Genomic DNA, 12665 nt, shown 5'->3' on the forward strand with positions numbered 1-12665 from the left:
TTTCACGATACCTCATTTTGAAAAGAGAAAAGAACGACAAGAACGAGAGAAAATGCTACCGTAAAACTTGCCACACACACAATAAGCACACTAAACCCGCTGAATGCTTACTCCACTGCAACTTGTTAGATAAATTTCCCTTCCGGATGATTGTTATTATTATTATTAATAATAGCAATAATATTATCATCATCGCCAACTCAATACCCGTGGAGTATTATATGAGTAACGAATTTAATCACTATAATAACAGCACAGTCGTCAGTTGTTGAGCAGTAGTTTCTCGCCATTCCCGATGAATGGCCTTTAAAATCTCAAATATTGACGTTTTCAAACTCGAAGAACAATACGTCGTGTATTAGTATATTATTATGGGCCTGTCTACAGGTCTGCCTGCCGCGGACATGCATGATCTTCGAAATTTGACGAGATGTGATGTCAGCTTATGATATTACAATTATTGTTTTTAAATATTACTAATTTTCGTCCATCGTAAATATTTTTGATTAGTTATTAATTTATTATTTTTTGTACTCACAACAAAGTTAATGATTATTTTTTTTAAATTTTGTGATCAAACTGCTTATTCCCACCTGGTTTCAAATTTATAATATAATATTAAGCTTGTGCATGAGGAAATCGTAAGTTCCTACAGAAGAGTATCAAGTAGACAATTACATACGTTATTTCCTACATATGTGATGTATAAGTTCCTACACAAAAAAAAAGTACCTATGATAGTTCCTACACGACGGAAGACGGGTAAGTTCCTACACTACGTATATTATAAGTTATCAATTTACGTCTATAAAATACTATCATACATTTTAACCCTTTATTCTATATAAAATATAAGTAATGCATTCTATATAATAATAAATTATAATTGTAAGAACATAATAATGTGGAGTAAGTGATGAAATAATGTAATCGCACTCGTTTCAATCTCTATACATGGTGCATATACAAAAGAAAAGGATCTATAAAGATAGATTATAACGATAGTTTATAGATAAAGCTGATAAAGTGACTTATAAGTTCGATTTTTCGACATACGAAATATTTACGATTTTTCATTACTGATAAAAATTGTACAAAAAACCCCACAGAATAATGTACATTGTAAATTGGATAATAATAGTTATTATATCATATTCATTATTATATAATTGTATCTTACTAAAAATGTAACGCTAGTGGCCCGTATTGTTGAAGCGGAAATGTATTTGTGTAAATTTCAAGATCGATAAAAAAAAAATAATAATAGTAATAATAGTTGTTATTATTATTTTTAAAAACTATTAAATATTATATAGAATGCATTTCTTATTATTTTTTTTTTTTTTACAATTATGAATTATTATTATATTATTAGTCATTACTATATTATTATTTTTTAAAGAATTATATATTATATAGAATAAAGGGTTAAAATTTATGACATTATTATAATATGATATAACTGATATTAGATTGAACACTTATAATATACGTAGTGTGGGAACTTACACGTGTACCTATTTTACCGTGTAAAAACTTACACATGTACCTGTTTTTTACTGTGTAGGAACTTACATTTGTACCTTATTCAATCGTGTAGGAACTAACATATGTATTTTGTTTACCTGTTAGGTTTCGTGTAGGAACTTACATTCACCCCGTGCATGACCTATGAAAAAGATCTATACGCGCCCATGATGAGTCGATGAATGTAATATTAGATAATAATGTAGAGTGGAAATCGATTTATTATTTTAATATTTTAATTAATATTAATAATAGTAAGTATTGCCAAATAATTACCTTAGCAGTAGGTATGTTATTCAAATATGTTAGTTTAATTGTTCTTAGTTACCAGAAGACCCTATGGGTGTGGACCGTTTTCTGACTTATGAAACTGTACTGGTCCAACCCTCCCCACCTCCGAACCCCTCCGACAACACTTGAAATTCTAAAACACACCAAAAATAAGTTTCTGTTTAAATAATGTGTTTATCCGAGTTTATATTTATTTATATTTAATCTTCTGAACTTCTGAACTAATAATTTTATTATTCGAATGGTCGTCAAATTGAATATGTCAACAAATTGTTTCAAATTGAATATTCAAGAGAGCAACTGAATTGACAACATGGCTTTTTATTTTAAGTAAACTAGTTCCTTTAAAATCATATTGTGCCATGACTGTTATTAACTTACATTAATTATTGGTAACAATAAATATTATTATACTGTTCCAAAAATTTAATATTTAATCTCGCACAACTTCTAACATTATTCGTCAGGCATGTTAAACACGCGACCCTCGACTCGTTTTATAAGCCCGCAGCCAAGATTTATTGAAAAATTAAGTCATTAAGTGAAAATAAATATAATATTCATTTTATCGATTTTTTTCAATAAGTTTTTTTAGATAGTCCACATGGTATTCTATATTTTAATATTTTTATAATAGTTGATAATTAACGTTTGACATGCTAGCTGCCAGCTATACGACTATCCCGAAGTCTCTCAAATTTTATTTGACAAAAATCTCAGAAATCGCGTGAGCATCATCAATTTTGTCATAGAAATTTTTGAAAAACCTTGTATGACTGAATAAATTATTAAGTATTTATTAATATTTATGAATATTTATTTATTCTATTTTTTTTTATTATTATTATTAAGCTCCCGAGTGATGATATAGGATGAGACACCTAACTTCTTTGATTGAAAAGCAAATAATAGATAATATATAATACATCTTGAAGGGCTTAGACGCTTTCCCATATGAAATTATGGTATTTTAACGAGTAGGTATTACATTATTTTTACAATATTATAAGCCACATGGCTGGTACATCGTTAGTTTCAAATATTGTATTAGATATATTATGAGATCATTGAGATCGACAACGACAAGAGCAACTGTAGAACTATTGTTTATTACCACGACTGTGCTGCAGCAAAATCAAAAATAAGTGCGGGTTTTCCTTTTATTACTATGCAAATGAAATATTGTTACAAAAGAAGATTTAAATCAGCTGCGTAGGTTAAAGGAAAAAGAAGAAACCAAAAGCCATGAAGTACCACTGTACCAGCTATGATGTGACGACTGATACCGCCGATTTAAGATAAAATAAATAACCCCCTCCGTGATCGTATATACCTAAATCGTCATATTATTATTACTATCTATATCTTAGCTTTATATTATTATCATATACAGGGAAATTCACCACAAGCATACTCATCCGAATTTTTTCCTTTGATAATGAATTTATTCATATTCTGATGTTTAGGAATTTTTAAATAACATACGTCATACTTAAAGATCATATTTTCAATATTTTTATTCTTTTTTTTTCTTGTACCTACTACTTATAAGAAGTATCTTGTGGAAATATAAATTTTTGTTTTTCAAATGAGAGCTCCCCATTTCAACTGCAAATTATTTAGTAGATAATTGTTTTGTTGAAAGTGTAAATGTATCAAATAAATTAAAACACTTCAAATACCTTAGTAATTATTTTTAGGTTATTAAAATGTTTGTACTAAACATAATAGTCCTTAAAAATGGTTCTTCAAAATATATAAAATAGACGTGAAATTTCATCTAATATTTATTTTACTTGGGTCTTTTTATATATTAAGATAGATAAATGTTTATGGCTAAAATTATTAAATTGCCATACCTCACAAACTTATAAGTTATAACTATGGATTTTTTTCCTTAGACAATACGAATTATGATTTTGATACGTCAAAATTTTCAGATTAATTTATAATTTAACAGTTGAAAATGGATGTTCTCATGATAATAAGGGATGTTAGTATCTCCACGGGACACTCCTTTAGTAAAACCTACAAAAAAATCAAGAATTTTCAAGAATTTAAAAATATAGTTTTAAAGTATACCTATTTAAAAGTTCCAAAATCTGATATCGAGTAACCACATTATTCACAAAAATGGGTTAAGCGTACTTGGTGAATCACCCTGTATATATATATTATTATTATATATAGGGCGTTTAAGGCATTGCAACGGTAAAAAGAATATAAATATGAATTACATTCCATACTCGAACGATTTCACATTTACATATTACATAGCAAAGTATAGTCCGGGCCGTCACGTTTCGAGATATACCGAAGATAAGGTAAAACGGTTTTAGACATAGGAAGATTCTTGAACGCGATTGACGTTCGTTTTTCTTTCTGCACGAGTCGTCGTCGATGATATGGCAGAGATCTTCTTCATCGAATCCGTCGTATATTAAAATAATATATTATAAGTTATAACCATCAAGCTGTTTTTTTTTTTTATTATTTAACAAATACGCCTCAACTACTGCGGTTATTGACGTTTCAAAATACATATTATTATAGTTTACCTAAGTTTTACAAAATAATAAATTGTAAATAGGTGAAAAATGTATACAATAAGTTTTAAGAGAAATAAGTTTACATTTTGTGTGATATTCTAAGTTTTGCAGTTTTGCTAATGCTATATTATATTTTATGCAGAAGGTTGGTCTCTTTGAGGAATTCTAATAGTGATGATGTTCTCTCTTCGTTTGGTGCAAGTATTTCACACAGATTGTTGGAGAGCATCAGTTTGTGACTGGCGTCTTTTGTGAGGAGGCATTCAGTGAGAAGGCCACATGAAGTGCATATCCGTTGTTCCTTTTTGTTTATTAAATTCTCATGAGTGTATAATGTGTGGCCAATTCGAAGTCTGTCGATGATGATTTGATGTCTGCGTGGGTGTGACATATCGTACATCCAAGGGAGGGTGGAGAATTTACAAGCTGTTTCTGTATATATTTGAACCTATAATAATACAATGTGGCACATTCACGCAAAACGTAGTTTTAATTGCCACTTTGTCCTTATGTATTATAATATATTATTATTTGTATCTACACATTTTAAAGGTCAGGGTATAATATAACCTACATAACAACTTTTAGATATCCTGTAAAAGTATAATATCTGTAGACATTCACTAACCACAGCACAAGTATCGACGACTTAAGACTCCTCCCCTTAATAATTACCAACGCAGTAATCACCATACTGAAAAATTAGAAACGACGTTGCTACCTATATTTAAGTAGAATTTTTTTTTCATTTAACTAAAGTCCGGCAACTATATTATGGCCATCAGTCGTTTTTGTATATGTAGGTAAACACTTTCCCTTTGGGGTAGGTTATGTAGATTAATAGAGGAGATGGTTAGTTTTTGGACACCAGTTTGACATACCTATAAGTAGAAATAATACTTTGCTGGTTTTGTCAGATTTAAATCCGCCGCTGTGCCCGGTTAAAAGTAAAATTGAAAATTATCGTTCGACCTCCCCTCCTGCGTTATTAGAATCAAATTATTAAGCAATCGCTGTTTTTTATTAGTTTTAAGGACATTTTTTATACGAATGCATAGTTTGAAATATCGTGATTTTTTTTCCAGAGCTTCAAGGTGATATACCAATTGGAAAGAGCTCCAAGAACAAAGTGGCCAGATCGTCAGCATGTCCAAAGCACATGCACATAGTTACTGTAGCCGCGTTGACCGCAATTTGGGCCAAAGCCATCGGTTGAATATCTCGTTACGTCGTCATCGAAAGATTAAATTAACAAATCAGATATTTTTAAATCGATTAAAATAACTTTTTTTGTATAATTGAATATCTACTCTCCAATTTAGGTATTCGCTCATCAACAGACTGGATGTCTACTGTGATCGTACTCGTTGTATAATATTTGCCAATATAACATTTTGTTTCGCGTCATATTATAGGGACTTAATTTTTTTTTATTATTATTATTTCCGTTGTTAAAATTATGATTATTTTTTGTTTTGAATGTACCTAGTATATATTTCAAGGACAGACGACTTCCCGGACAACAGCCGTAAACACAAATCGTTCATCAACAAATGTTATCACTATTATCATTAACTATTTAAAAACAGCGTTACGGTATATATATTGACATATTGTTGTACTTGTGCTAGTTGTACTTACCATGGAATCAGCCTTTATTTCGAAAACAGGTACATTTGACCCCACCGGTCACAATGAACTTTTGTAAAAAAAATCGTCGATTTGTTTTTTTTTTGTTATAACGCATATTATTATTATTATTATTATTTATTTATTTACACATTATTGAACTATTCTGGCGTTGGCCGGCGTCAATTTTCGTACATTATGTTTCGTGAAAACGTGACTATATTATTGAAATATTCTAATTTAACAAATTGTAAATATTAACAAAATTATGGAAATCATTATTATTCCAAGCTTTTGGAACACTGTACTTATGCATGTTACATTTAGCAAATTAAGTTTAATAAAACGAATGTTTCAAATACTTGAAATTTTACCCAACATTGTTTCGGTTGTTAGTTGTTACTTCATTAAATGCGATAGTGACGACTATGTTATTAAATTATGTAATTATATAAATATTGTATATTCAAAATAACAAGTTCTGACTATAAAACCCATGATGTATTTATTTATGATTAAAAAATAAAATATACATTATATTTATTTTTATAATTTTTTTTAATACCATTTTTTTGAAGACCCGACTAAATTTAAGAAAAATAGCTTAAAACTGTCAACCCAAAAATTTGGATAAATAAATAAATAAATAGGTATAATGGGAAATTTAGGTAATAATAAATACCATTGTAATTAATTTTGAAATTTAAATATCTATACAATAAGTTTAAGTACTTTATTCAGACACTCCTGCATCTTTTTTTTAAAATTTGTTTCTAAGTTCTTTAATAGCAATTATTTGTTATAATTTGAATATAATCTTTAATAAAACAAAAAACTCAAAATAATTAAAATACCAACGAACGATATAATATGAAAATGTACATCACATATATAATACATAATGGATAGGTCATATTAGTTATCAGACGTTCTTCGATTTTCTGTCTCACTCAGTAAAAAAGTTTACACTCCATGGTATTTCAAAAATATCCTTCCATGAAAATTAATTGAAATTTGAATTTTTTATAACAGAAGTGAATATGTCGTAGGCATATAGTCAAAGAATTTAATTTTTATGCAATTTCACTATCCGCATAGACACTTAGCCAAATGCCTAGTAATTTAATAAACTAAAAGTTATTTTTTTGTATTATCTATGGTATATCCCTACGGACTGGCTTCAATTATTAATGCAGCAGACACATTCCAACGAACAACATTCTACCGAGTACAGACTTGATCGGGTTACAATTCTTAAATTTCAACATTTTTTTTAAATTAAATTGTCTTAGAACAATAAAATCAAAAATTTGTGAAAATTAGTTTTTATATCATGCCGAAATGTGCGAGTGCCTACCGTGGCAGATTCTGAGAATTCATTCACTCACACTAATGATGATAAGCTTGTACATTAGTGGCTGTCACACTATAATACACTGCGTTATAGGTACGTAATAAAACAATAAAACATAAAAATATCTCTAAAATAAATAATGCAATTTAAATTTTTGTTAAAAAGGTTATAATAATAATAACTAAAGTACAATATTAAATTCTTCAAGTTTCAAATCTAATAGTTCAGATAAAACCACGCGTATAACCACAAAGTGATATCAATTAAGAGGACGCTACACCCGCATATGTTGATCCGTCTTACAAGTAAGTACATAGCAAATTTTATGCTCAGAAGATCACGTTTAGCTCCGCTAGCTTAAAATGTAGAGTAAATTGACCTCTTACAAAAATTAAAGGTAACATTATTATCAAGGGCAACTCGTTGGCTTTTTATTATATTTTTATTTTTAGGTGAGTTATGAGTATTTTAAGATATACAAACAATTTACAATTTTAAAATACACATAACTCACTTTAAAATTAAAACATAACAAAAAGCCTACGAGATGTCCTCGATAATAATGCTACTTTTTATTTTTGTAAGAGGTTAATTACTCTAAATTTTAAACTAACGGAGCTAAACGTGATCTGCTGAGCATAAAATTTGCGATGTTAGGCGTTTGTAAGACGAAGACAACACGTACATTTCCCCAGGAAATTTTCAAATCTTAGATTAAAAAAGAAAAATTTTATGAACTAGTTTAAAATAATTTGCGAATTTTCGTGATTTTCGTGAGTTTTATATATGTTGTCAAAATTTAAACTTTGAATGCTTATAAAAAATAATTGTGACTATGGATTTATTTTATTTTTCAACTGTTATTGTAACAATATGTTAAGAGCCTTGTATTAAATCAAGATTTTCTACCCGACAAATAAATTTTTATGGATATTAATTTTTAAAAAAACTAATAATGATCGAAAATTGAAAATACCTATGAATAGAACTAACTTAAGTGGAAAATTTTTGAAAATTGCATGGTGGATAGAATGTACTTTATATAAGCATTTGGTCACAATTTCATGTATATATGGTGATTTGTTTTAAAGTTACATCAAAAACCAAAATTGATTTTATCGAAAACTGATTGTACATAAAATTTCCCGTTTTTCCCTTAATTTTTAGTTTGTTTATCCAGATTATTTAGAAAAACATTAAGAATTTTTTTAATTTTGACCCCCAAAGTACCAACTAGATTCACTTTCTGATCGTACGAGGTACTGAAGTACAAAATCAAAGCACTTTTACTGACCAAAAAAAAAAAAAAACACACATCAAGGTAAAATCAATTCATTCATCGCTCCGCTCAGAATCTCAAAATATCATATCATTAATTTTAGAATTGCTCAATAAATATTTAAAAAAGTAATAATTCAAAAAATAGTATAATTGTTAATTACCGATATTTAGTAATTATAATGTTAGAACAAACCGTAATGAACAGCCATTTGGTTCAAAACATTGAAAGAGAATCATTGATCGACAACTGCGTTAATAATTAATAAGTAGGTACTTGTAATTTAAAGCACAATTTTTTTCCAATAAACAATAAACGAAAAATAATAAATTGATGTTTGACATTAATAAACTATACCTGATAAATTGTTTGTAATTTAAAAAGTATTAAATAAAGTTTTATTCATTCATATAATATGTTGTAGATAATATTATATACATATTATAAGTTTAAGTTAAAAGTTAAAAAAAAATTCTTATATTAAATATTTTTGTTTTTAGTTAATATAATTGTATAGAAAAAGTTGACAACTGACTTGAGGAAACTTGAGGTTTTAAAATCAGTTACCAATTTGTAATTATTCGTAAACACGAATATATAATTTTTAACTCAAGTATAACCACCTAATTAATAATTTACGTTTAATAATAAAAAATATTAATTATAAAATTATAAATATATATAAACATGGAGCACTAAATATTGGCGTTGGAAAAAGTTAAAAAAGTTAATTTCCGACTAGGGGTGGTGCTGGGGAAACGTTTCCCCCGCCCAACTCGGAGTTTTTTAGTTATTGCGGGGGTGGTATTTGAGCAGGAATTCTGGGGATTGCGGAAGGAATTGGCAGGAATGGAGCACTAAATATTGGCGTTGGAAAAAATTAAAAAATCGAAATGGATGGGGTTGGGGAAATGTAAGTGAAGACAACATATGCGGGTGTAGCGTCCTCTTAAGTTAAATGCCTATTTACTTAACGTTTTTATCATAATGGTACTATTGTACTAACATAAATGTTTTTACTTATCATCAAGATCTGTCGAGTTATAATAAAAACCGTATATTTTGAGTGAAAAAAAATATTCTCAATTAACGAGGATTCCATCCAAGAGATATAGGCACAATGTAAAACTAGATCGACGCACCAATCTAGCAGCAATTCAAATAGGTACTTGACACTCAAAACATAAGGCACCTGAAATTCCGATTCATAATAATGACTTAGTATAAAATAAAAGACTAAAGTTTATCCACTGAGAGTGGTCTAATCCAAACATGCTTTATAAACAACATCTACCAAAACATTTATTTATTTATATAGACACCTTTAAAATGTAGGTATTGTTAAAGATCTTTATGATCATTATAATTTTTAAAAAAACCAATGGGTAGTTTAAAAAGCGGGTAAGTGAGTATCGCTCTGCTGTACATTTGTGGGTGGGGTGGACCTCTTACTAGGATAGGTTAAATTTGAATGCAATGGTAGCTATCATTGTATAAGAAAAACGATTCTGAACGGAGATGATTATTTGTCAGTCTAGGATACCAGGTGATTCTTTTATCATTGAACACTCATTATTTCAAAACTTATTTATGTTTTTGAAAATATTAATTTTACATGGTTTCATCAAGTTGTTAAAAAAACCAACGTTTTTATTAAAAAATTATATTTTTTATCCTTATAATTTTTTAAGTTTTTTACTTTTTTGAATGACAAGCGGAGTAGTGGACAAACATTTTGCGGGGTAACACCGTACCACTCTACTCTGCCAATCTAAACTTTAAATACTTATAACTCATAAACTACTCGTCCTAAATTCAATTTTTATGAATCAAAATACTTAGAAAAATATTCTGCTTTGGAATATGAAATTAAAACTCTATGTTGTCATTCAAAAAAGTAAAAACTTAAAAAATTATAAGGAAAAAATATTTAAAATACAATTTTTTAATAAAAACGTTGGTTTTTGAACAACTTGAAACTATGTAAAAAAATATTTTCAAAAACATTAATAATTTTTGAAATAATGAGTGTTCAATGATAAAAGAATCACCCGGTATATTATACTTAAATATTGTCATATATTCTATTTTGAAACAAAATATTTTATTTTCCAATTAGGACGCATTTTGCATAAGGCATGGTTAATCAATTTTTCCAAAAACATTGCATGTAGTCATCATAATTCATAATACCTTATATTATCATTTATCATAGATATACCATATACATATTATATCTGGTTTAAGGATAAATCGTTATCGTTACGCGATTTCATACAAATTTAAAACTCAAACGCTTAAAACATTTTTCCTATGACGCTTCAAATTTTCTCTATAGCTATTTGAAGCAAAACTGATGGAAAACTTGGTGTTGAATTTTTTAACCTTAGATATAAATACAAACAATTTAATGCATTTTTAACTACAAAATAATTTGCAAATATTCATGGTTTTGACGAATTTTTGTCAATATTTGAACTTCAAATGCAAATAAAAAAAAATTGTGCATGTATATTCTTATAATTTTTAAATCACTATAAGAAAAACTTATGAGGAACTTTGTATTAAATTTTCAAGTATTTTGAATGGGCCAAAAAAAATTTATCGACACTTCAAAAAAATTGAAAATTTCAGTTGTCTATTAATATCTCAAGAAAAGTCAAAATATTTTTAAAATTATATCATGTTAAGAAAATGCCAATCTTAATAACTGGTAAAAGTTTCAAGTATCTACGACTTATACTCTTTGAATAATAACAAATATTTAAAATCGTCTGAGGATAAATCGTTATCATCACGCTAATTTAAAATTCAAACGCACTTAAAATTTTTCCTATAATGATGCTATGAGTTTTCTCTATAGCTACTTGAAGGAAAACTTATGAAAAACTTAGTGTTGTATTTTTAATCCTTAGTTACATACACAAAATTTTTTATGATTTTTCAACTTCAAAATGACTTGCAAATTTTCGCGTTTTCGACAGATTTCGTAAAAATTTTAACTATAAACGCTTATAAAAAAAAATTGTGACTAACGATTTTTAATTTTTTTTTAGCTACAATAAGAACAAAGTATTTAAAGTGATTAGTTTTTGAATTACAACCATATAAAAAAAAATCTATTTGGTCGAAAACTGGTTTGCGTGAAAATTCACGTTTTTCTGTCACTTTTTTTTTGTTTTTCTCGATGGACTCAATGCTCGAATTGGACTAAGTAATGTGGACTTGGTCAGCCATCGACTTAAAGGGTTCATGATTTTTTTCCAAACTTGCCACGACTAAATACATTTAATTATAATACGCAAGACCATTTTAACCATTGATGCCCTTTCTTTGGATCAAATTTAAGTATGATGTCCGAATACTAGTTCTCATTGGTAACCAATTAAAATAATATATTTTACTGTCTAAATTACGAACTAATCACAAATTAAGAAAATAAAGAGGAAAAATTATTACAAGACAGAAAAACTGCTTAAGGGCTAGTTGTGCCATCTCTGATTAAAGTTATCCGGAGTTTAATCGGCCGAATTTGCACGGTTAAATATCTGTTATCAGCTGATTAAGCATAATCGAAGTTTAACCGTAGACGGTACAACTGGCCCTAAAGGTGACAAATAAATCTGAAAAACAAATAGGTAACTAATAAAATGCTAACAACATTTTTGTTCCTGCTTATTTTTGAAAAGTTCGGCTATGTCTAGTTCAATTATTTGTGACAACTGGAGTACGGAGAGGTCAGGTTCGATATTATGACGGATTCAGTAATTAGTTTTAGTAGACGTATAGGCTGAAAATTCAGCCTCGCATAAATAAATAAGTCATAGCAAAAGTAAAAAAAAATTTTGTCTTTTTAACTACAAATGCAACAATTAACTGTAAAATGGTGTTCTTTCTCATATGAGCCCATGAAATACAGTCACGATGCACAGATTGGGAACAGCTGCTAAAGATAATATAGAATGTCAAAAATAAAACAAATAATTATTTACACAAGTTTAATTCTTCATAATAATAAATAACAATATACCATCTG

At 28.2% G+C, this 12665-nt stretch overlaps 1 protein-coding gene across 1 annotated transcript in view; it reads left to right on the forward strand.

Moving 5' to 3' along the window:
• The window catches only part of LOC107166231 (lachesin-like), a 249005-nt gene extending 242457 nt beyond the window's left edge, over nucleotides 1-6548 (forward strand). Inside the window, exon 9 of the mRNA XM_089227405.1 lies at nucleotides 5453-6548. Coding sequence (XP_089083531.1) covers nucleotides 5453-5583 — 131 coding nt within the window. The 3' untranslated portion in view covers nucleotides 5584-6548. The remainder of the gene's footprint in view (nucleotides 1-5452) is intronic.
• The last annotated feature ends 6117 nt before the right edge of the window (nucleotides 6549-12665 follow it).

This window comes from Diuraphis noxia, unplaced genomic scaffold (genome assembly GCF_037042655.1).
Source record: "Diuraphis noxia isolate RWA-SAM2 unplaced genomic scaffold, SU_Dnox_SAM2 contig0004, whole genome shotgun sequence".
Lineage (NCBI taxonomy): Eukaryota > Metazoa > Arthropoda > Insecta > Hemiptera > Aphididae > Diuraphis > Diuraphis noxia.